Below are 26,158 nucleotides of genomic sequence, written 5' to 3'. Positions count from 1 at the left end.
ATTACTGGAGTGGCTGATGATGTGACAAAGTGACTAGACCTGCTATATCTGGCAAAATCAGTGGCATAATCAATGAATCACTCATATGATGATGTACTAGCTCTGATCAAGAACACATTTGGAGAGTTGCCAATACTATCTCATAAATGCTCTAAAGGTATTATCACTTTCAAACAACCCACCTCAAGCTATCTATAGAAAGCTAATTAAACGTGCCTTTGGGTGCTATTTTGGTGCTAACCTTGTTGTACAACTACTGATACCATATCACCACAGACTTGATTGTTCCTGGGACTTCTCAGAGCTGCTGAGGTAGCACCAAAAAGGGGCATAACAGAGAGACCTGGGATCTATTTTAAGAACAACACCCCTGCTGTGCTTAACAGGGTGAAATAAGTGACACATGGATCTCCTGCTATTTCAGGTCTGTGAGAGCTTGTCTGAGAGCCAAGCTGGCACCCATCAAACAGTACACTGTAACACTTTTTACTACATGCCCCAGCTGCCTCTAAACTTCATTCATTGGTGCATAGGTGAATCTGGTCAACTTCTCCCCAGCTTTTGATCCAAGTAATACTCCCACATAAGTTCTGTCTCTGTTTTTCATACCATGGAGTGTCTTCATCACAGGAAAGCACTCATTCATTCATTCATTCATCATCTAATAATGTTAATTTCCCCTTTAAGTCAATCAATCTTGCAGAACGAGTAACTCCAGTTTTAACTCTTCTCAACAAGTTCAGATAGCAATTACAGCTTGTGCACAATTACCAACCATTAGCTAGCCGAAGTTACATCATCCATTCATTCATCTAAGTATCATCAGCTTAAAGAACAACCAATGGACCATGACAGTAATCACACAAACAGCACAGCCCAGTGATTCAGAGAAACAAGCTGTGAAATGTACTCACCAAGGTACACTGGTAGTCGGATGCTTCCTCTGGGACAAAGGCTGAGGGTGAGAAGAGCCCCTTAAATAAGACCCAGACCGGGTCTACGGATCAGGGGCGGGACTTAGGGTTCACACAAGTCCAAATAAGAGCTGCCAGAAAAACTCAACAAGCCACAGGAAACTGTGTTTTACATACATGGATGGGATGTCTCTACAGTGCAGTCCAGTTGACTCACACAGTTTCAATTAAATATTAGTTGAAAAGCTAATGTGATAGTTGATGAAATATTATTGATAGGCCTCAACAGAAAAGGAAGTGTGGGCTCCTAACATACAGGCATCTGTTTACATTCGATTCATTTCATTTATTTATTTTTTAATGTAACATTCACATTAATAGACTTTCATTTCTGGGGAGAACATACAGACTGATCTGCATTCCTAAGAGGAAAGTTTATTTTTTAATAAACAGTTAATTAAGTGTAATTTCTTTATTGCCATGAAATAATAAATCCAAATCAAGACACAGTATGAATATCATGGAATCAGACTTAAAATACTATATTTTCTTTTACTCTGATGTATGTCATGCCTCTAATGTACAGGAACAGGTATGTCTTATGAGGTTTTCCTATGCTCATAACCACCTAGAAGGCCCACTTTGATGACACAGTCAGGCCAGAGCCACTGCTGTCTTGTTAAGGAAATGAAAACATTGTACATGTCTGTGAACCATGCTGCCGGTATGTGAGCTGAGCCTCTTCAACGTGGAACAGCTGATGGTAACGCCAGCAGGGCTCTGTGTCTCATCTGGCTGTCTCAGTGGTCTGCTGGTGTCGGTGCTCTGAGCTGATTGGCCCAGCTGTCTCCTTGTAGGGTTATGGTGAGCAGCAGAGTCATTAATGTGCAGCCACTAAGATTCCCAAGCCGCAAGCTTGCAAAGAGGAGTTCCATATTTGTGCCACCCACTTTTCCATATATTTCCACCATGTATGTTGCACCTTATGAGGTAATACTCTCATCTATGCAGGGATAATACAAACATTTGACAGATCATTTGTTGAAACATCATTTCCAAAGAAATTATTTAATGTGGTCAGCTATCAGCTATGTATTTGTGATAATAAAAGAAATGTATTGATTTGGGCCTTCAGGTAAGAAATAATGAGTCAGATGTGAAAGAGCAATACATAATATTTGAGTTTATATCATAGCTGGAGGTATGTGAGAGCATTCTTCTGCTCCAGGCTGCCCCACCAGACCACGGAGCCTCCTATATATAGCTGTTTCCTCTCTATCTTCACAGATAGGAGCTGGATGCAGATGAAGCATCACACAGTTATTTGAATGCCAAACATAACTTTCATAGATTGGATTAATATTGTTTTGAGACACAAATAAAGGAGATGTGATTCATGATCCGGCTTTTCTACCAGGCAACAGAGAGAAGCAGAATCCCAAAGCTTTGTCAAGAAAATTCTAATATAGAGAGAGTGTTTTGCAAATGTGTTACTACATACAGGGGAACTCCATTAAAGTTAGTTTACAAACCACAAGGAGCACTGCTCAGAAAGCCTGTATTACAACCTGGAGGTAATCACAAAAAATGTACACAACAGTATGTAAAATACTTAAAATTAGCTCAATCTCTGCCAGCTACAACACTAAAATGCTACTTACACGTTAATGCGTTAGTAATAACAGGATGAAGAGGTACTCAGATTCTTTATTTGAGTAAAAGCACAAAAGTATTAGCATCAAATTATACTTAGTACCAAAAGCATGCATTATCCATAATGGCCCATTTCAGAGTAATGGATTTCTAATGTCATTGAATTGCATGACGTGTACATCACTTTAAACACTGCTGGGTAGCTTGTGAATTTACCGCCAGGGATCAATAAAGTCTATTCTTATCTTAACCCATAATAACACATCATAATGTATTAATTGATTATATTTTGCATTACTAAAAAAGTACAATATTTGCCTCTGAATTGTAGTGGAGTAGAAGTGAAGCAGAAAAAAAAAAAAAGAAAAAATTCCGAATTGAGCACTTTTACTTTTTACATTTTGCTAATATACTTCCACTGTACTGAACACTTTTTATATTGCTCCTTTAACTTCAGCAAAAATATGAGATGATGCCCCACTGAATGCTTCTCTCTCCCAGCGCCGGGATAATTATCGCCCTCTATTGGCTACTATTGAGAACACAACGTGATGACGTTTCACCTGCGACGCAGTTTGCGACAGCCACGCGCCAGCTGCAGTGTTGTTGTGGTCTGCTGCGCGAGAAGTTAGCTATTACCGAGTAGCTGGAGACAAGGAGGTGTTTCTTTACCAAAGTGTGGAGTTCACAAAGTAACAGAGGAGCGGAGGGCGGCGGGGAGAGCAGCGGAAGAGCAGCGGAAGAGCAGCGGAAGGGCAGCCTCTTCTTCCTTCTTGTCTGACGGCTGTGAGTGTGACAGGGCAGGAGGAGGAGGAGGAGGAGGACGAGGACGGCCATGTAGTTGAGGCAGAAGAATGAGCAGTCAGCACGCGACAACAGATGGGACAGAAGACCACACAGTCCAGCAGGAAAATGAACTAGAAGCCCTCGCGTCTATCTTTGGAGATGATTTCCTGGATCTGCGGAACAAGGATCCTTGGAAGGTTAGCTAGAACAACGCATTTCCTTTACTAAGCTGTAGATGGGTAGAAGTTGACCACTGTTACCTGCACTGACCTAAGTGAGCATGCCCACCAATGAGGAGTCTGTATTTTCAGGTTAAAAGGCCTCCAGAGGTGCACCTGTGTCTGCGGCCCAACGGGCTGAACACTGGTGAGGAATGCTACGTGACTGTGGACTTGCAGGTCAAATGCCCACCCACCTACCCAGACGTGTGAGTACTGACCCCTGACCATTGACATGTAATCACTTATTACCACCGCACTGCAAGGTGTCCTTACATCAGTGACTGCTCCAGGCTATTGTAAACTTATTCAGGTCTGTCCACATACTTATGCTTATTATAATTCTCTTGAAACAACTTCCATTTGTTGGAAACCTTCACATTATTCTTGACATAATCTTTATTCATAAGGTGAAATGCCCCAGAAAAAATAAATAAAAATGTACTCTTATCTCTGCAAGGATTTAGAAAACTTTATTTAACTGAATGTGGGAACTTTGTGACACTGCAGGATATTAAGTTAGATTGTATTATATTTATTATTATAAATTCATCCATCTTTTCTTCCCCATATATTCACAATATCACACAGTTTCCACACGAAGCAGGTCGTAATGCTATTATACTTGGATTTTTACTGACTGTTGTGTTGTTCTTGCAACAACGAAGATAACAACAGCAGCAGCCCTGAAGCAGTAGAATGATGTTTGCAGCATTGCCAAGTGTATTTATATTCATTCACAGTTACAGACTAAAATAGTTTCACACTCACATGTTTCAACACAACAAGTACCTCTCTGCCTTGGAGCCTCATTTTCTCTCTTGTATGTGAAACAGTTGTCTTGTTATACGAGACCGATTTCAGAGAAAGTGTTATCTAATCTATAAATCAAATGTAATGTAATAACCAGCAAACCCATGAAAACCATCAAAAGACTATTGGTAAGACTAATTGTTAAAGAAAAGGAAAAAAATGCATAATTTTCTTTAATATTTTCTATAAAAGTGCCGGGTATTGAACCTAAATACTTTTTGGGAGAGACCAAAATGTGTCTGCAGCAAACATAATTAACAACTGTCAAATAACAAAGGCTTGTTTACTTTTTCTTCGATCAGATTCCTCAGATTTAAATCAGAATTTTGTCAGTTGTAGCCTATTTTATTCAGACGAAGTTCTTATACAGCAGTCAACATCTTGGCTGGATTACCAGACTAGAGGCTCCTGGACATTAATGGTCTTTAATGGGCCCCTACTGCCCCCACATCCACCCTCTCACTGTCTGTTACCAGCATACATATCCATATTACCAGTGCCCAGTACAGTATGTCCAATATCATAGAAGTTAGAAATCAAAGACAAAACCCAAAATGACTGCCACAGCCAAAAGAGAAATCTTCTTATGAAAACAATTAGATTTCTTCCACATGAGCCCACATTTGGAAATAAATTAGAAAGATGCTGCATACTCTCAACTAACTGTGGGCTTTAACATTCCACAGCACTGCCCCACGTGCCTTATGGTAATACAGGCAGCATCAGCACAAAGGTCCAGTGTGCAGTTATAAATGTCACCTCAGTGTTAACTGGGGATCATTAACTCTTGGTAACTTGTGTCTCAGGCCTCCAGAGCTGGAGCTGAAGAATGCCAAAGGTCTGTCAAATGAAAACCTCCAGAATCTTCAGAGTGAACTCACAAAGCTGGCAGGAGCACGATGTGGGGAGGTGAGGATGCATACACACACACACACACACACACACACACACACACACACACACACACACACACACACACACACACACACACACATACACACACACACACACACACACACACACACACACACACACACACACATATACACACACACACACACACACACACACACACACATACATGTACAAATAAAAGTATATGCTCAGACTACTTCTCACCTACCTGTCCACACAGGTGATGATTTACGAGCTAGCAGACCATATCCAGGGCTTCCTGAGCGAGTACAACAAGCCTCCATCGAGCTCCTTCCATGAAGAGATGCTTAAGAACCAGCGGAGACTGCAGGAGAAACTAGCCCAGGAGGAGCAGCAGAGGATGGACCAGCGGCGCAAGCAGGAGGAGGATATGGTGAGGAAGAGAGACATTTATACTGGATTAGTTTTGTCTGAGTTTTGACTTTTGCGCTAATGTTATTTCTCAGTAATTTGTCCAACCCATTCACAAATTATCTTGAGGGAGCCATAGGGTTTATGTTTGTTCTGTGTAATTAAAACTAAATCATTACTACGAGAATAATAATAATAAGAAAATTATCTATTTTATAAATTATACATTTATGTATAGCCAAGTAAGCAGAAAATGTGTAACTACACAAAGAAATGCAGAATAAGATACTTAATAACACAGTATTTTCTGTTATTGGATAAACATCAGTGTTCGTCCGAACTGGATTGCTTTTGCTTTTAAATTGCCTGTAAATACTTTAAGGATATGACAACCTATGATCCCTTTTGGGATTTCCTAGAACAACCGAGCCCCCAGTAACTGAAGCTGTTTTTCATTCTCGTAGGAAAAAGAGATCATGGCTGAAATCCAAAGAAGAGAGGAGGAGAAACGAGAGGAAAAGAGAAGAAAAGAGATCGCCAAACAGGTGTCTATGCACTCTTTATACTGAACAGCACAGTTTATATTGTATGGCCTGCAGAACAATCACATGAACAAAAATGGTGTTGTGATTTTACTTTTTGTGTGGCGTTCTATTCACAGGAACGACTCGAGAGTATGGAGCAGCCAGGCCTTGCTAATGCCTCCCTGTTAGGGAAGAGCCCACCTAGCCCAGGTGGAACTCCTCCTGAACTGACAGAAGCCAAGAAAGCAGTTGGTAGCCGCCGCCGGACTACCTCAAATACACGCCACAGGTACGCAGCACTGAAATATTTACAAATACAGCAAAATGCTTCTCATGTTAAAGACATATTGTCATAATGCTTAGAGTTGTATCTATGTTTCCAGACGTGACACGGTTAATGAAGACAACCATCGTTCGCAAGAGCTTCTTCACTTCAACAGCAGCACTTTTGGAGAACTTGTAGTCCACAGAGGGAAAAGCTTAGGTGAGTGCTATCTTGAGATGATGAAAGTAGTCTGGTGCAGAATAGCTCAATCCACCCCAGTAACCTGTTTGTACATTTGTGCCTGTGTTTGTGATTCTGACAGGTGAAAGCGAAAGGCCTCCGCCGGACGTTTATTATGGATTTGAGGCAAACTCGGGAGACTTCGCTGTGATCTACGAGTGGTCGCTGCACTGGAACAAGAAGATGGGAAAGTTCTTCACCAGCCAGGAGAAAGGAAGGATCGAGAACTGCAAAAAGCAGGCAAGTAGAGAAGGAAGTAGATATTATCAGTAAAGATCCCCTCGAGACATGTACTAAGACATATCCAAATAGTCTGCTTGGAACAGTAATATATGTCTGTTTTTACTGCAAAGTATAATTTCCACATTAAAACATTTTACCTCATTAAAAATTCCATAATTTATGAATATGCAAATTTTCCCTGTTTTTAAAGTTTCCTGCTGGACACAAGATGTCTCCTACTTGACTGTAAAGTCCACTTCTCAGTGTATGTGCAAGTTTCTCAATCAAACTATTTGTGATGTCACAAATCATGCTCATAGGCCCCGCCCCTTTAAATCAGATTATTCAATGAGCACAGAGAAACTTTCCACTTTCAGCAGATGAATGTGAAAACATCCTTCTAGTGTCAAATTCTGCACAAACATCATTCTGCACAGTGAAGATCAAACATCCAACTGTAGGAACAAGAAGGAAAAACCTATTTCTGAGTGGAGAGGGACTAAGAATTCAGTGGTTAAATAATGTATTTAACTGTTTTATGAGCAGGGAAATCTGAAAAATTCTCCTGAAAGCTATACCAAATGTACTTGCTAAAAAGTAAATTTCTGTCTAGATCCACGGGGCAGAAAATGAGTTTAACTCCCTCCTGCGCCTGGATCACCCAAACTTGGTGCACTACATGGCGCTGAGCTCCACTGAGAAGGAGGACTGCCTTGTGGTTAACCTGCTGGTGGCGCACGTGCCCGGCATCAATTTAAACCAAAGCCTAACTGCCCACGGCCCGGTCCCTTTGGATAAACTGTGCCATTACACGGCCCAGCTGTTGGCCGCTCTCGACTATCTTCACTCCAACTCTGTGGTCCACAAACAGCTGGGGGCCTCCAGCGTGCTGCTGGACTCTGAGGGCAACGTTCGATTGACTGATTACAGCTTATCTAAGAGATTTGCTGATATCTGCAAAGAAGACATTTTCGAGCAAGCCCACGTGCGTTTCTCAGAGGATACAGCGATGCCAACAAAAACGGGCAAAAAAGGGGACGTGTGGAACTTGGGGCTGATGCTGCTGGCTCTGAGTCAGGGGAAGGAGGTGAAGGAGTATCCAGTGATGGTGCCAGCCAGCCTGCCCGCTGACTTCCAGGATTTCCTCCAAAAGTACGTATGAATGGATACCTCACCCCCTTCTTAAAGGAGTGTATGAGCTCATTTACTGTAAATTATGTACTATATACTTTACATTAATGCTGGCCATTTACCAAGGCTCCCTGCAGTGCTTTAAATTTCTGTTTAGTTTGACTTTCTGGCATTTGTCTTACAGCGCTGCAAACATCTCTGCTACTTTTACTGTTGTTGTATTCATGTTATCATTATATGGTAATGCAAATGTACATACACATTCATTTACAAAGTCTCTGCATAATTTTAATGACAAAAGCAGATATAGTGTTTATTGAAATAGTGTTGTATTGAGTGATTATGCTCATTATTAATAATTATTTTCTTAATTAATTGGTTGTTTAATCTGTAAAACATCAGAAACAATGAAAAATGCCCTTCATAATATCTGAAGCCCAAGGTGACGTCATCAATTGTCTTTTTTTGTCCGACCATCTGTTCAAAACCCCAAAATAGTCAATTTCCTATAATGTGAGACAGAAAAGCAGCTCACTTTTGGCATTTTTGCTTGAAAAATGACTTAAATGATTACTGAATTACTGAAATAGTTGCCATTTTCTTTTAATTGACTAATTTCAGTCAAATTGACCAATTGCTGCAGCTCTAAACTGAAAGATATAATGCCTGAAACTCAAAGTTTCATGTCTCTGTGAGTTGATTTTCATACTGTACAGAAATGAAGAGAAACCAGTGACTACCTGGAAGGGAGAAAAACGCATTAGGACTATACCTCGGAAAATGGTTGGCGGTACTGTGAAGCATATGGGATTTGTCGTAAATAGGCTAAAACATGCAAAAATACTAGTTTGTTCCCTTGGATCGTAATAACGTTATTGATTGGCTAGCTGTTTAAAAGTGGTTTTCAGATGAAGTTTCTTTTTAAACAAAAAATTTAGTTAACAAACTAACTTAGTGGGGCTCATTGACATTATTCAGACCTTGTCCTTGGTTTTGATATGTCAGCTTTGTGTTGTCAGCAGACCTCTAGCACAATGTGGATTAGTACAATGGAATAGATTGTTCCAGCTCATTGCCTGTACAGATTACTGCAAAGTCTATTATACTGTATGTGTCTTTTTCTTAGGTGTCTGTGTCTGAATGATGCTGAACGCTGGACAACCCAGCAGCTTTTGGACCACTCCTTCCTCAAGCCTCCATCACCTAAAAACCCACCACAGTGCCAGGATGCCAGCCCAGAAGGTGATATATACATACATGTACACCGATCAACCATAACATTATGAGCACTGACTGGTGCAGTGATTAACACATGGCACCTATCAGTGGGTGGAATATATTAGGCAGCAAGTGAACATTTTGTCCTCAAAGCTGATGTGTTAGAAGCAGGAAAAATGGGCAGCGTGAGGATTTGAGCGACTTTGACAAGGGCCACGTTGTGATGGCTAGGCAACTGGGTCAGAGCATCTCCAAAACTGCAGCTCTTGTGGGGTGTTCCCGGTCTGCAGAGGTTAGAACATATCAAAAGTGGTCCAAGGAAGGAAAACAGGTGAACTGGAGACAGGGTCATGGGTGGCCAAGGCTCATTGATGCACATGGGGAGTGAAGGCTGGCAGCTACTGTAGCTCAAACTACTGAAAAAGTTAATGCTGGTTCTGATAGAAAGGTGTCAGAACACACAGTGCATCACAGTTTGTTGGTATGGGGCTGCATAACATTATGACCCCCAGGGTGTCATCATTTAGTCTATAAAATAATAAAAAATGTGCACCACAATAAGTAAGCTGACGTCTTTAAATGACTTATTTGGTCACATTGGAGAAGGGGGAAGCAAAGTTAAGTTTGGCATTTTTGCTCAATAAATGATGTAAACACTGAATCACTGTTGCTGCAGGCAAATTTTCTGTTTATCAACTAATCCAAAAATGAATCCCCAAATTATTGTCACTACTAATATTTATTGCAGGGATATTATATGGTATTACATTACACTGAACAGTTGGTTCCATTTTTCTGGTTAATAAGTACATATACTGTAGTATAAATAAAGGACAGGGAGCTTGCCCTCAAATGTGTAATACCATATGGTTGTGATAATTAAAAAATCACTAAGAAATGGATAAATGAGAAACTATGCCTAATAGTTCCTCCCACTTTTCTATCGTCTCAGATCTCGCCGTGGACTTTGCATCATCAGTCATCCCACAGAGCCACATCCTCAATGCTCCATTCTTCTCCGGGGTGCAGAGGACCTTTTCTCGCTACTTCAACGAGTTTGAGGAACTCCAGCTTCTTGGAAAGGGAGCCTTTGGTGCCGTAATTAAGGTAGGCTTTTTTTTTTAAAGGGAGATGACCTTACACTGGCAAGAAAGCTGTCTGCGATTTCTTAGTGTCCCCTTTCCCTCTGTTGAACCTCCAGGTTCAGAATAAGCTCGATGGCTGCTACTATGCTGTGAAGCGCATCCAGGTCAACCCAGCCAGTAAACAGTTCAGACGGATCAAAGGCGAGGTGACGCTGCTCTCGCGCCTTAACCATGAGAACATCGTCCGCTACTACAATGCGTGGATCGAGCGGCACGAGACACCCTCCACAGGGTTGCTGGGCAACACAGACAGCTCTGAGCCGTGGAGCAGCGCCGACAAGCCTCCTCAGCGCAAAGAGGCTCCGCAGCGTCTCAACGAGCTGGGCCTCCCTGATAACGTGGAGGACGTTGCCCCGCCCCCCACACTGTCGAGCTCGGTGGAGTGGTCCACATCTATCGAGAGATCCTCCAGCGCCAAGTGTAGCAGGCACCAGTCAAGTGATGAAGAGGACGATGATGATGACGAAGAAGATGTGTTTGGTGCCTCGTTTTTGTAAGTTCTTTTTTTAGTGGCAGTCAAGTCCAGCAACAGTTTCGCCTCCACAGACATTTTATTTAAATTTTTTTGCTTTTAGGCCATCGGATAGTGACTCAAGGAGTGACATCATCTTTGACAATGGGGATGAAAGCACAGACGAGATGTCACTGGTTAGAATATTTACACCTCATTATTTATTCACTTGTTTGTGTGTCAGGCACAGTGCAACAAACAAATAGTGTTTGTTCTCACAGGTTGAGCCAAGCAAAAGACCAGTGATCGACACGACGGAGAGCACGGACTCAGATCGACCTTTCATCATAGCACATCACCTGTACATACAAGTAAGCTTAACCGCCATGCTCCATTCTTACCACCAGAGCTCTCTCTGCCTTACATCTAATGCATATTTTCTGTTCCTGACAGATGGAATACTGTGAAAAGAGCACTTTAAGGGACACGATAGATCACGGCTTGCACGAGGACCAGAATCGGTTATGGAGACTCTTCAGGGAAATACTGGATGGCCTTGCTTACATCCACCAGCAGGTGTTTATCTGTGTGTTTTATGTGTTTGAGTTTCCACTCTCCTTTAAAGCTAAAAAAGCCACAGAAGTGCCCCAGCTAGGACCCAATGTTAGCCATGTTTGTTTCATACTTTAATAGCAATAACAGAAATGTTAACAAGAAGGAAGCCGTGTTTTGATTTACCCATGACCGAGAAGATCTCTTCTTCCATTCCCCTTACTTTTAGGGCATGATTCACAGGGACCTGAAGCCTGTCAACATCTTCCTTGACTCGCAGGACCATGTGAAGATTGGAGACTTTGGCCTGGCTACAGACCATCCCGCTAATGTGGTTTGTAGTGAACAGCTTCACCCTGCTGACAGGCTGCACTGTGGAGCTTGTAGCTTTTTTATCTTTATAAAATGTATAACTCCAGTGATAAAGATTTTATAAACTTATGGAGATACTGTTCTCTCTCAGGCTGCAGGTATATTTGAGGTGGAGGAGAGCGGCTCAGCAGTGATGCCCAAACCAGACCCAACAGGTGCAGAGAGTTTGAAAACACTCATACAGTGTTTTGTCTGATATGCACGTTCTTCCCTGACATTTTGTGTTGCTTCTGCATCAATATTCTACAGGTAACATGACAGGCATGGTTGGCACTGCCCTCTACGTCAGTCCGGAAGTTCAAGGAAACACCAAAGCCACCTACAACCAAGTAAGATTTCAGATTTTTCTTAAAATATAAATAGAATTTAAGCTTGTGCAGTTGCCTCCATGTAACTTGTTGGTCCTTGTATTCATCCATTTTGTTCTCAGAAAGTTGACCTGTTTAGCCTGGGCATTATCCTGTTTGAGATGTCCTACCGGCCCATGACGACTGGGGCCGAGCGCATCTCTGTGCTGAGCCAGCTACGTGTGGTATGTCCACGTTCAGAAAATAGGACCAATCCATGTAGATTATTAGTGTGTGTAGGGCTTTGAAACTGGCTTATTATTTAACTCATCTCTTTTCATGCTGCAGGAGCCCATCATCTTCCCTGAGGACTTTACCGCGTATGAGCAAGGAACGCAGGTGAGGGCGCTGTAGCACAGCATTTGATATAGAGTCTTTTTCTTCTGTGTCCAAGTCTAACAACAGATCGGCTCTCTGTGTCTCTTCTTTGCATCTGTCAGAGGAAAGTGATAGAGTGGCTGTTGAAGCACGACCCGGCCCTGCGGCCCACCGCCCAGGAGCTGCTGAAGAGCGAACTGCTGCCTCCACCGCAGATGGAGGAGTCAGAGCTGCACGAGGTGCTGCAGCACACCATGGCCAATATCAACGGCAAGGCCTACCGCACCATGGTGGGCCAGCTGTTTGCCCAGAACATCTCTCCGGTCATGGATTACACCTACGACATAGACCTATACAAGGTTTGGCAACAGCTATATTGTACACTTCTGTGTTTACATTTAAATAATGCATGTTGTATATGAGGTACAAAAACTTTTTGTATTGTTTATTGTTGCAAAACTAAGCCAACAGCATATTTTCCTTTTAGGGAGAATATTGTTTTACACGAGACCAGAGGGATGGTCATGTGTGTGACATTTGAAAATTTGGAGGATTTTATTTACTGTGCAGTTGTCCTTGTTAGGGACATAGAGGTAAAGACATACTGTAGTCATCTCATGTATTTTGCCAGTTGTTCCCCTCTCTACCTGAAGATGTCACTGCAGACACATGAATGGCTGCATCAGCCCCTCTATGCCGCTTCACTCATCTGGTCTGTATAACCGACCAGCAGAAGGCCTGTTAGTGCTTAATCGATGTCTCCTGATCCCTAACAGAGCCTGTTTGTTTGGTCTCCCTCCAGGGCAGCTTCAGCTTCAACAGTGCCAAATTGCAGCAGTATGTGCATGAAACAATCACCAGGATCTTCAAGAAGCATGGTGAGTACACTATGCCTGTTTGCGTGTGAACATGAGTCTTTGTTGACTCTCCACTGCAAATCACTTGGACTCCTGACCCGCTGTAAGCCTGTTTTAGAGACCCCAACATCTGCTGCAGTGAGTGGCAGCTAAACAATAAGCGCACTGTTGGGAAGCACAGATCCTGTGCAGGTGCTAGTGTTATTTTTGTGCACACTGGTGATGATGTCCAGCTGTAGTTATGTGTTTATCCTCGGTTTGTATCTGCTCACATGCAAGTCATTTAGAGTGAGTGTTATATTATCTTATGCAAATGTTGCAGTAATACATCGATGTTTGTCTTCAGGTGCGGTGCGTCTCCAGACGCCGCTCCTCCTCCCAAGAAACAGGAAATTGTATGATGGCAGCGAGCTGGCCTCCTTCATGGACCACAGCGGAATGCTGGTTACACTGCCCTATGACCTTCGTGTGAGCCCATCACACACACATAAACACACGCGCATGTCCGTGCTTTTACACCAACACTAATTATACAACTATTTGCATCAGCGCATGCAAACACACACATAGTGTGAAGCTGCAATCAGCAACCTTAAGATCTTGCTACCTCAGGAAAGCCTGAGGACTAAATGGTTGTTTCCACACTGTGATTGATTACAGCCTGGTATGCACTGACTTCACTGTCATGATACAAGTGCGCCCAAAGTCTCAACTCTCTGTTTACTTTAGATGGCGTTTGCAAGATTCGTCGCTCGCAATAATGTAACACATCTGAAAAGGTAAAGTTAAAGGATTTTAAACATTTTCCCGCTTTGTTATGATAAGAATATTGGTTTGTTAGTTTAAAGCTTCTTTCAAAGTGGTCTTACAAAGTTCTCTGCAACCAAGCTAAAAGCAAATGACTTATTGTTAACTTATAAAACACACTGATAAATGATCATTCATTGATTTTTTTGTAAGTCAAATCACCACCAAGTCATGTTATTTTGCTTTATCACCAGTAGGCCATTTGCCAATTTGAGAATTAACACAAGAGAGCAGGCCGACTTGTATTCTCAAAGGTTGATTGTGTTTCTCTTCATCTTTCCCAAGGTATAGCATCGAACGCGTATTCCGCCCCAGGAAGCTGGATCGTGCACACCCGAGGGAGCTTTTGGAGTGTGCCTTTGACATCATCACACCCGTCACTAACAGCCTGCTCCCTGATGCCGAGACCATTTACACCATCTCTGAAATAGTCCAGGAATTCCCCGCACTTCAGGTTACGCACATGAACTGCCTGTACTTTACATGATCCAGTGAGCTGACAGTTTGTGCTGCGCTGCCTCGTCTTGAGTCAGACAATTTGTTGATGCATAATTGTTCTTTATTTTCCTACGGATGCCATCATCGCAACCTGCCCTGTTATTGTTTTTTCCCTTTTTACTTCCCACTCGCATTCCTAGCATACCAAAGTGTGTGTAAGCCTGACAGATTTACACTGGAATTGTTATTTACATAGTAAATCTGTTATGTGCAGCACTTCCTTCCCTGCCTCCCAGTACAGTCCATTTCCTGTCTACGCATCCCAGTGCTGCGTCAGTCTCCAGTCGCAGGCCTCTTTGCATGTTTCATGAACCCAGTCAACCCAGGGTCTGGCCTTTAGTTCTTCCCTCATAGATCCTGTTTCTGATCCTCTCCACCACCTACCTCTTTGTGTAAAAGCTTTTAAGAATATGTGAGTCAGACGGAATGAGAGAGCAGCCGGACACAACAGTCATTATTCACTGAGACGCTCATTGTACAGTAGTGCTCTTGCTTTTGACTGTAATTGCAGCTGAGAGTGTTAAAGGTGTGTTTGCGTGTGTTTTGTGGCCGCAGGAAAGGAACTATAACATCTACCTGAACCACACCAGCTTGTTGAAGGCCATCCTGCTCCACAGTGGAGTCCCTGAGGACAAACTGAGCCAGGCCTCAAACATACTGTGTGACGCCATGGTCAGTGCAGGTCACACATGTATCACAGATGTTATCCACATCGCGTGTCTGTTGCTAATAGGCTGGAAAGAACATATATAGTCGTGTTCTTTCCAAATATAGCAGTGTTAACATGTCTGTGTTTGCTCCAGAGCGAAAAGCTGACCAAACGTGAGGTGGAGGCAAAGTTCTGCAACTTTTCTCTGTCAACCAACAGCGTAAGTGTCCCACCGGGTGCGGGAACCTTCTGTAAAAATAATCAGTCCTGCAGAGGCTAACTGGTTCTCCCTCGTGAACACTGAGATCTCTCCTCTGTTGCGTCCAGTTGCAGATGCTGTACAAGTACATAGAACAGAAGGGGGATCTAGAGGACCTGGCGCCACTGCTGACATCACTCACCAAACAGAAGACAGCCGTCACCCAGCTGGCCAAGCAGGGCCTCAAGGACCTGGAGGAGCTCACAACGCTGCTGCGTAGACTGGGAGTTAAACTGCAGGTGACTTGGGATTCTGGGTAAATGAATGTTACAGTAAAAGAAGAGCCACTGGGAATGTTTTCTCCACTTTTAACGCAGATGGATCCTCTCTACAGGTGGTGGTTAACTTAGGCTTAGTTTACAAGGTGCAGCATCACTCTGGGATCATCTTCCAGTTTGTGGCTTTCATCAGGAAACGCAAGAGAACTGTACCGGATATCGTGGCCGCTGGAGGACGCTACGACCACTTGGTAGGTTTCATTCATCCACATTCCACATGTGACTTTTGTCAAGTCATGATAAATATCTGCAGGTATTATTTTAAAAAATGTGGCCAAAGGTTTTCATTCCACATATGCATGCATGTGAACCATATTTTTTCCAACTCAAATACAGCTCCTCTGTCTGTATTTCATTAATTCCATATGATGCAGTCTACGTGTCTCTGTGCTGCTAGATCCTGGAGTTTCGAGGGCCAGCTTCCACAGTGCCGGTGCCCTCTGCAGTGGGGGCCAGTGTGGCTCTGGACAAAGTTTGTGCTGCTATGGCCAACATGGAGGAGCCAGTGAGAGACACAGAGACACACACACACACACACACACACACACACACACACACACACACACACACACACACATGCTGAGCTGACATTCCTAATTATTGTAATGAAGCAGCAGACAGAGCTACATATTTAATGATGCCTCATTACAGCAGGCGGCCGCCACACAGCCACTTTTAGAAACATGTTAATAACTATGATCAGTGTGACTCCTAATGCCGTGGAGTTATTTTTGGAGGTGCATCATTTTCTTTATTCCAGATTCAGAATGTGAAATGATGTGCCCGGAAGACTGCATGTACTGTAGGTCGAAGACAGAGAAGAGCATTGAAAAGACTCAATTGTTAGAAACAATTTTTCAACACCTCACTGCATCTTTTAGTATTTGACAGTTTTTTTTTTTTTTACTTTACTCTGTATTTTTCTCTGTATCAGCCCTCAGTGAGCTCCTGCGATGCACTGGTGGTCCCAGTTGGGCATTCTTCTATGTCCAAAGCCATCAATGTTGTCCAGAAGCTGTGGAGCGCCGGCGTCTCTGCAGACATCGCCTACGATGTCTCACAGGTTAGCGGTCTCCCTGATATCAAGCCAGTTTTGATTTAAAGGTGCTCTGTGGAGTTTTCTTGTAAATAAACAAATGTATATTTACTTAATGTGTTATTGACCATAATGCATTGTGTGTGTCCTTGAGGTCATACAAAAGTGTTCCCTTCTTGATACAGCATTTACACAGATATATATTTTTTTAATTTTGAGAGTGTTTCTAGGGGTCGAACATTTCACACGGTCCTTTAAAGTTCCTTCCAAAGTCCCTTAAAAAAAGTCTTGAGCTGTGATTTGGAAGTTGGAAAAATATGTCAAGTGTTGAAATTCCTTTGCAATGAAAATGTGAAAGCATTTATAAATTAGCGTCATGACATTTCTTAATGTCATGAGAACCAGATACACTATAAAGGCTTGTAAGCTTCCTGCAGGTTTGTAGTGTATTTTAAGGAAATATTTATATTTTTCTTCTGATCAGCCAAAAGATAGTGTTAATATCAAAAAGTGCAGATTATTGAAGACTACTTAAAATATAGTCTAGCCATGGCCATTAAGGCCTCAGCCTAAATATATCTGAGCTAAAGGAAGCAGAGCCCACGTCTCAGTAAGTCACTCCCTTGTTGTTGCTTCCTGTGAAAGGAAGAAATCTGCAGAGAGGACTAACATATAGCAGCACTGAACATTTAGTAACTCAAGCAGAAGTTGTTCTTTGAGTTTGTGTTCTTACACTTATAATGAGATAAGTGAGCCCTCGTGTTTGTTGTATGTCTAAACTCAACCACATTCCTGACTTTGTAGATCCCTGAATAGACAATGGGGAATTAGCTATTGTGTAAAATGGATGATTTTCTTAGCACCCCCGTCCTTCATGTCCTGTAGTATCTTCATCCCTCCTACAGAGGGCAACACCTGACTTCCGTTCTTGAGGAAAATGCCCCTAATCTGTCAGCAGCAGACTTATCGTGACGGCATAAAAAATTGTAAACATCCCAGAGAATGAGCTGCACTTTGTGGTTGCGTTCAAAAGAGGCTTACTGGCAATATTGGGACAATACGACATGGAGCCTTTTGTGCAATAACTGACTCAGTCATCTGATAGACAAGCTACTAACAAAGTTTTTTGATAAGCTCTTGTTAGAGAAACTCATAGCGTGATTGGACAATAGCCAAGCTGAGATCAGTCCCTTCAAAGCAAAGTTATTTATCTTGTGGTCCAAAACTCCTGATGCCATGCCTCTGTCACATTCTTCATGTTTATGTGACAAACTGATCTCAGCCTTGTGTTTGTGTGTTTGTGTTAACGCCCTCCCTGGCATCTTGCTGTACCCGCATTTAAATACTCCTCCTGTTTTTTCCTCCTTTACTCTTTATAAGCTATTGTTTTAACTTTCCACTTCTGCACTGGAGAAGTGTTTGCTTTTATAGTCTTCATTGTCTTTTGTACTGGCACCTTCATTTCCCCGGAGTTCTTAGAAGCAATTAGGAAAGGTTGGGTCTGGCTGGAAACAGGCGGTACTATGTCCAAATTGTCAACAGTGTTTGTGTGTGTATTTGTTGATTATGTATGCAAGCAGTGCCTTAACCAGTGGCGAGATGGTGAGAACACCTTGTTCGGACCTACTCACCCATAACTCCCCCCTTGCTAGACTTTTGTTAACACCTTTCACATGCTGGCCTCTTAACGGGCCGAAGCTTTAATTCATCCTCAGGAGACAGTTCCACTCTTTTAGCTTTTATTAGCCAAATTTGGCAAACCCCTACCACATGCGGTCAGCTTAGGCCTATGGCCCAGAGCTGCCCACCGGCCTTCAGGCGATGGCTTACCTTTGACTTAATTTGTCCAGTCAATGAGAAAAGAGGAAGTTTTAGTGCTTCTATGATGACGAGGCTCAGTCACACACACGCATAGGGGTTTGTTCCGCACCACTGTAACTCTAACGGAGCAGCCGGATGAAAATCTCTGGCTAAAGTTGGTGAGAATAAATTGGGCTGACATAAACTTCTACATACATACACACTGTCAAGGTTGAATGCATTACCTGAATACACATTGGTTTTGGTCTTGAGTCCCAGCTCAGTGTACACCCTTCTTGTTCCAAGCAAAACTCTACTTAAACTGACTGCTGCTATACAAGAATTTTTGAGCCCATGAGTCCAGCCCTCCCACTCCTTAAACTCAACCCATACAGGCCCTCTGGCTGTCATCCTCAAGCCCCAACAGAGAAACATAGGGAAAAGTCATCATCAAGCTAGTATAACAAAATATCTAGCAGTGAATTAATAATATTAGATACACTTAATTATGTTTTAATGCATACCTAGTTGGGCTGAATTACCTAGTGTGTATATGTGTGTGAGTGAGAGAGTAATTCAGCCTTTTGTCATTGTGTGTGTGTGTGTGTGTGTGTGTGTGTGTGTGTGTGTGTGTGTGTGTGTGTGTGTGTGTGTGTGTGTGTGTGTGTGTGTGTGTGTGTGTGTGTGTGTGTGTGTGTGTGTGTGTGTGTGTGTAGTCTCAGGAGACGTTGATGGACCACTGCAGGCTAGCCGGCATCAACTGCATGGCCCTGGTCTCTGACAAGGAGGGAAACTATGTGAAGGTAAAGCAGCCTTACAGAGCAGCAAAGTATTACATTTTGAGAGTACAATTCTTTACTTAAGAAAACAGCTTTTCTGTGAGTAGCATTGCAGATTGTGGTGCTTTGCAAACTGTTTTGATAAGAGAGAATTATGGAAGGGTTGTATACAGCAGCACGCCACAGTCATTTTTCTGCCTTCAGGTCAAATCTTTTGAGAAGGACAGACAGTCTGAGAAGCGAATTCCTGAGGCAGACTTGGTGGACCACATCATTCAGAAATGTCGGACCAAATTCTTTGACGAAAGAAACATCAGGTAAAGAGATTCTGATCAAATGTGCTGCTCAGATGTCTGAACGATGTAAAGGGGGTTGTTCTTATATAATGTGGTCCTTGTGCCCCTGCAGAGAAATCTCTGAAAGCATGTCTCTTCAGAACCCTAAAGGATCACTGCTCAACACCACAGGTAGTGTTCAGTTTGGTCTGTTTACCACTTACTCTTTACAGCCTCTATACACAGCTTAAACTGTATATTTGTAACCTTAAAGTCTCACTGCAGCATGACACAGTCACATCTCTGTTTTCATACAGTTTGACTCCACCAAAGTGCTGCATGCAATAAAAGTGTTAAATTATGAATCAGAATCTGCAACATACGACTGATCCAAGTGTTGCATTTTCACTTCTGGCATTTATGTGATTTGTTACCCAGAGGGCCGTACAATTAAGGCAGCAGAAGAAGAAGTTTTACACTTCATATTGCTTCTGGCATGCACACAAGTAGAACTAAGGTTAATAACTGAACTGAATAAGAGTTAAACATCTCTCTGGTATGTCTCAGTGTAAGATTAAGGTGTGATTAACTGTTAGATGTTGGAAATGTATGATGTCTTATAATTGTATAAAATGTGGAAATGGTCCTGTTTCTATCTCCAGGTTCTTCAGAACAGCATGGGAGCAGTGGCAACATGAATGTGAATGTCATCAGCCCGGAAAAAGTTTCTTCCAGTGCTAGACGACGCTATGAGACTCAGGTTAGTGATACACACACACACACACACACACACACACACACACACACACACAGATGCCCACTGCCATGAACGAGAAAAATCCGGTCAAGCTCGGCTTTCACTTTCTCACTCTGACACACATTCTTGTCTAATTCTTTTCTTCCCCATTATTATTTAAACATCATTTCACAAGCACTATGCATAATAATCTGAGATATCGAACTCAACTTGCAGCCTTCACAGCTAAGTGCAAACCTCCTGTTGGCATTGGGCTCCTTTGGTCTCCTTCCGTGTTTTCTTTATTGTTTTAGCGTAGCAAGTTATACATCCTGATATTGAAAAAAAATTGGTTATCCAAAATGAGTTGCACATGTTTGCCATTCAGGCAACAGTGGAGTTATCTGCACCTTTCTCTATAGCAAAACAAGCGGGCAAAAACTCTGTGAAGGGCCTTAATTGAGAGCGAGCATCACAAGAGAAGTAAACACAGCAAGATTGGGTTAAAATAAGGTTGCTTTCTTTCAGTTTAATTTATTTTTGCTGGTGAAATGATTCCCTGAGTATTTGCCATTGGCGTCTGTACATGTAGGCCAGGCCAGTGATTTGCTTATAAAATGATTGAATGTCAAGAGGATTTTTTTCCTGCTGGTTCATTTATCATGGGAACATTTTATTATTTCCTCCCACCCTTTTCTATTTCTTTCTTCTTACTTACTTTTCTCTAACTCTCTCTAACTCTCTCTTTCAGATCCAAACCAGATTACAGAATCTCGGTAGCAATTTGCAGAACAAGAGCAATGACATTGAGGTTCTGGCAGTAAGTGATTTTGTTTGTTTACCCCTTCATCCCCTCCCAATCCCAGCTCCCCTTTTCTACTCTCCCACCTTATCTCTTGTATTCATGTGTGAAATCACAGAGCGAGCAAAGCGCATTTGATAGCTAAAACAGCAAACATCACTGGGAGCCGACCTTTTATAGTTATTCGCCTTTTGCTAAAATCCCCTGCTGGAGGTAAGATGGCTGTGAATTCATTCCAGTCGCTACAGAACAATGAACACTAAACAGAAGGCAGCAAGCGTGTCATTTCGTGGGATGTAAATGGCTGCCATATTGAGTTTATTTGTGGTTGCGTCGTAGATTTATGGCCAGATATTCTCAAAGTAAATCAGCCCTGCTTGTCTTATTTACCATGTCGCAGCATATTCCAAATACATTTGTCATCCATGTTGGGGTCTGGATTGCATCAGCGAAGCAACAGTAAATACAAGTTATTGAAACATAACAAGCATAATCACCTTGATTTGGTAAGCAGTTGCACTGGTCTATAAGTCTTGGTTGCTGTATGTCAGCAGCCTGCTTGTCTGTCAGTCAGACTGGAACACAGCAAGCACTCATTTTCCAATGATAAACCCAGGAGGCCATTAGCCCCTTCCTGTAAAAGGGACATGGAGTGCTTTCAGGCCTGGTTAGAGCATTGTGAAAGTGGAATTATAAGTAATTTACTGATGTTGGAGTGAACTGGATTATCTTGTGTTGAAAGAGTTACACAACCTATTGGGCTGCGGGCGCAATGCTTGATATTTTTAGCTCCATTCCGAATGCAGCGTTCGGAAGAACATGTGGCCACTTCCAGTCAGAAAATATCATTTGTGGGGTTCTCTGTGTTTGTGGGATTGTTGCAACACGTGAAAAAGGCTCCATTGTGTTTTTGTGTAAGCCTGCTTGTTTTGTATCCCACAGGTAGACCTGCAGAAGGAAACGCTGATCAACTTCCTGTCATTGGAGGTTGGTTCCATATTGGCTTCACCAAGACCGTTGCAGAGTTAATAAAAGACTACTTCCTGTGTAAGGGTGGGAGGATAGGGGAAGTGGAAAGAACGGCCAACAGAGGTCAACATCCTAGACAGGAAGAGGGGATCCCGTCTCTTTCCTTACATTCTTGTCCTAGAGTGAGGGAACACCCCTGGCTTTTTCTATAGCCAGGGAGATCTGCTAAAGCTAACTTGCTCTCACTTATGGGACAGACACATACTACAGTTAACAAAACGCATACTTGAGAGGTGTTAATATTCGCATTCCAAACTCCTGACCACGGCCTCACTCATAAAACCCTTGGTTCCTAACAGCAGAGGTTTAAAAAAAAAAGACTAATTATATTGTGCGAAGAAACATGAAGAAAGCTGAAAAATGCTCTTAACACCAGTTATATAAGCAAAAGCCCAGACTCCATAAATGAATGGGCCACCTATACAGTCAGCCCCTCACAGCACATGTGTCAAAGAAAACACATTTAGTATATAAAAGGCATGACAATACACGGTGTGTATAGCCAGGCGTGCAGGAAAGGCCTGTTTTAAATATGGCAAATTACCCAAAAGTCACACAAGGAACCAAGGTACTCTATAAACCCAGTGTTCCTTTGTACCTTCACTGCCCCGCTACACTTGACATGCAAAAATATACTCCAAGGCTGCAGATGAAAAACCCAATTTTCTCCTCCAAAATGCTACTTTTCTGTAAACAGATATGAAGAAAATTACGTTGTTTTGGACAGTTCCTATCATTTTTGACTGTAAAACTAGTACCAAGCTTTGTTTGATGTCTGCAAACTCTGTCTCCATCTTGCATGTAACATTTTGTCACCTAGCCCTCACTCAGTCCCATGTTGTTGCTTTAAGCCCTGCTCTTTCTCTTTCATTGCAGTTTGATAGCGAAGACCAGTTCAACAGCAGTGTAAAGACTCTGCTGTCTCGTCTCCCCAAGCAGCGTTACCTGAAGTCTATCTGCGACGAGATCCATCATTTCAAAATTACGAAAAGGTGCGTTGTGTGCGGTCTTGCACTGTTGACTTCCTTGTGTTGTTATCATCAAAGAAAAACTCATTGTTGTGGATCTAGCTATGTTTTTCCTGCCAGGCCTAGCTGTGTCACCAGCTGTTCTCCTCCGGATATGGTATTTTAATGAATGAAAGCATATATTTGAGTGGATAAATAATACTTAAATGAATGTGGAAAAATCTGGTAATTAGAAGAGATCTTAAGGGATGCAGAACATATCTGAATAAGACAAAGGACAAGAATCAAAACTGAATTTTCTCATGCACAGCAGTGTTTTAAGTGTCAAAATGTTTTTCATTAAAATATTTCCTCCTCAAAAGAAAAGAAACAGCAGGAACTTGATACTGTATAGACATTTTCCGAACAAACAGTTGTAGAGGTCTAGTCTCAGCAGGAGCCCTTGTGGAAGATAAACCAGAGACCCCACAGCCTCGCCTCTCTGCTCGCTCCCACATGTTTCCATCTACTACTGACTTGTTATTTTTATTAAAATGAAACCTGAGGCAAACACTGGAATACATAAAAGACCACTTAAAAAAAAAGAAAAAGAGGCAGACTTCCTTTTACGGGCAGCTGCCACTCCAAAGCTCCGACCAAGCCCACGCACTCCAGGTGTAACAGTGACAGTCAGTCCTTCAAAGGGAGCTGTTAGACAGATAACTACTGCCTTGCAGAACATCAAATCCTGAGCTGATCCCATTTCCTGAGGTGAAATCTGGAGACGGATTAGCCTTGTTTGGTCTTCTGATGTCTGTCTCTTAACACCCAAGTTGATTGACACTGAGAATGCAGTGCAGGGGGGCGGGTTAGCTTCATCTATTACTGTGGTTGTGGATGGAGCGGTTAATATTCCCAAGCTTCCCAGCAGAACGTTTTTTTCAAAGCCCACGCTAAATCCTCAGTGTTTGAGCTTCTAGTGTTGTGACGCTCGTGAATGCCCATAGAGAGCAACCCTGTGAGGGATTCAGCGGATTTTCTCTTTCATGAATGAGATGGTAACAAAAAAAAGAAATCAAAGCCTCTCTTTCTGGCTTCTCATAGGCCTCTCCAGAGCAGTTGGTTTTAATTTCCTGTCTCGGCTGTGTGTTTGATTTGCCATTTAGGGGGAAAAGTCTCTGCTGATAAATGAGCATCACAGAGGCAGCAGTGGATATATTCAGCATGTGTTTTTATGTGTTTGTTTAGTTGTGTTCCTCGAATGTGGGGCACAGGCAACTGAGGCCAGATGAGTGGGTTAAAGGGCTCATGCAGTCACCTGGCTGCAACAAGACCATAAACTAAACCTATTCCAGTTGCAGTTACACAGATTTACTTTCAAAAACTACTGTGGGCAAGACCTGCATGTACAGCCTGTATGTCCAATGCTGTTTAGTTTATAGCCATACCAGCAGCACTGCGAGGATGTACTCTGGCACAGTGGTGATTTGAGCTTAATGTTAACATCAGCAAGCTAACATGCTCACAGTGACAATGTTGATGTTAGGCGGGTACGGTGTTTACCACATTCACATTCGCCATCTTAGTTTAGCATGCTAGCATGCAGAGATTTGCACCGAGTAAAGTACAGCTGAGGCTGACGGGAATGTCTTTTGTTCAGCAGGTATTTGGTCATAAACCCAAGTGAAATCTTGACCTGATGATGGCGCTAAATCTTAAAAAAAAAGAAAAAAAATCTAAAAAAAGTTTAGATGTCAATTTCTCCACTGAGTAATGCAACCTTATTACCCTGGACATGGACACAGACTCCTGTGTTATTCCAAGAGGACTGACCTCTCAAACAAGAGAAGTCTAAGACCTTGGAAACCCTCCCAGCTGAATTTCATTGTCCTGATTTTGAGATATCCTATTTGGAAGTTCTCCATAATGTTTTTAATATTCTTTTGAATCCTATTACTGAAAGATGTTGTCCTCTTGCAGGGTGGCGGTGGTGGTCTTGTACAGCTACAAGGACGACTACTACAAGATCCTTCTCTGAAAACCAAACACTTCCACTGATGTTTGAGAAGTCCCGCTTGGCTTGAGGCTCCATGGACTCCCAGAGACTATTCGCATCCTGGGACCTACAGAATCTGTTTAAAGATTGTCAGATACATACCTTTTCCATTTGGAAAGCGAGAGCCCAAAAAGACACGTGATTTTCTTTTTTTTTTTTACCATGTTGAATGGTAACTCTATTTGACCCAAAATCCATAACTTTCCCAACACCATCCAGTGTTTTGTGGTCTTTCTCAGACATATGTGGACAAGAGGTTCACTGGACTTTATTGCCTTAATAGAACAATAGAAGCTTAAGGAGAGGGTTTTTTACTGAATATCATGTGTCATAAATACAACAATTTCTTATTAGCAACAGAATTGATAGTAGAAATAAATCACTTTTTCCCACACCGAGCTGTGATTTTTGTGCCAGTTTGCAAGTGTACATGTGAGTATAACACACATCCATTTGCAGCCTTAAGACCCAATCTTTATATTGAGTATTCACTCATAAGATAATGCTTATCCTCATGTAACTGATACTGAATCCAGATAATCCAGACAGAAGTTGGGAATGTTTGGGGAGTTATGAAAATATCTGAAGTCAAATAGGAGTGTTTTTGATTGTCTTAAGGCTTTGTGTAGCAGTATTTGACGTATTCAAGGCCTGGGAAACTGACCCTAATGTTTACTTTAAGATCCTTCCGGAGAAGCTTCCTCACCTTGAAGTTTATGAGCAAGCTTTGACGGACAAGTCAAAACAACAGCCCCGTCTGCACTCAGGATTATCCAGGTTTCCAAGTCTGGCCTGCACATCTTTGTGTTTTCCAGTGTTTTAGTAGCCCACTGGCTAGACGAGAGGTCTACTTGCTCTTCCCCAGGAACTTAAATCTCAGAGGACCCCCCCATC

The 26,158-nt window shown here is 42.3% G+C and overlaps 2 protein-coding genes across 3 annotated transcripts in view; one reads left to right on the top strand and one right to left on the bottom strand.

The window, feature by feature from the left end:
* LOC127355535 (actin, alpha cardiac muscle) overlaps positions 1–1,018 on the bottom strand; it is a 3,348-nt gene extending 2,330 nt beyond the window's left edge. The window contains exon 1 of the mRNA XM_051386507.1: positions 915–1,018. The gene's annotated coding sequence lies outside the window, so the exon portion shown is untranslated. The remainder of the gene's footprint in view (positions 1–914) is intronic.
* Positions 1,019–3,122: 2,104 nt separating this feature from the next.
* Positions 3,123–25,658, top strand: eif2ak4 (eukaryotic translation initiation factor 2 alpha kinase 4). Of its 2 annotated transcripts, XM_051386199.1 has the most exons (39): positions 3,127–3,550; positions 3,665–3,780; positions 5,191–5,293; positions 5,520–5,693; positions 6,136–6,216; positions 6,333–6,484; positions 6,579–6,679; positions 6,783–6,940; positions 7,536–8,074; positions 9,180–9,295; positions 10,224–10,378; positions 10,473–10,909; positions 10,992–11,064; positions 11,149–11,238; positions 11,321–11,443; positions 11,649–11,753; positions 11,883–11,946; positions 12,041–12,120; positions 12,222–12,323; positions 12,427–12,477; positions 12,579–12,815; positions 13,259–13,334; positions 13,660–13,781; positions 14,043–14,092; positions 14,406–14,574; positions 15,174–15,290; positions 15,422–15,487; positions 15,595–15,765; positions 15,861–15,995; positions 16,202–16,309; positions 16,739–16,867; positions 19,357–19,443; positions 19,624–19,736; positions 19,828–19,886; positions 20,357–20,454; positions 21,182–21,250; positions 22,175–22,219; positions 23,138–23,253; positions 25,189–25,658. In XM_051386199.1, exons 1-39 carry the CDS (start codon positions 3,422–3,424, stop codon positions 25,244–25,246), a joined length of 4,974 nt encoding a protein of 1,657 aa, XP_051242159.1. In that variant the 5' UTR covers positions 3,127–3,421; the 3' UTR covers positions 25,247–25,658. The 2 variants fall into 2 exon arrangements, 1 of the variants encoding a protein (XP_051242159.1); XR_007881754.1 differs by lacking the exons at positions 16,739–16,867; positions 19,357–19,443; positions 19,624–19,736; ... (4 more) ...; positions 23,138–23,253; positions 25,189–25,658 and having other exon boundaries at positions 3,123–3,550; positions 15,844–15,995.
* The last annotated feature ends 500 nt before the right edge of the window (positions 25,659–26,158 follow it).

This window comes from Dicentrarchus labrax, unplaced genomic scaffold (assembly GCF_905237075.1).
Source record: "Dicentrarchus labrax unplaced genomic scaffold, dlabrax2021, whole genome shotgun sequence".
Lineage (NCBI taxonomy): Eukaryota > Metazoa > Chordata > Actinopteri > Moronidae > Dicentrarchus > Dicentrarchus labrax.
The sequence above is the reverse complement of the archived record's forward strand: the minus strand, read 5'-3'. Positions and strand labels throughout refer to the sequence as shown.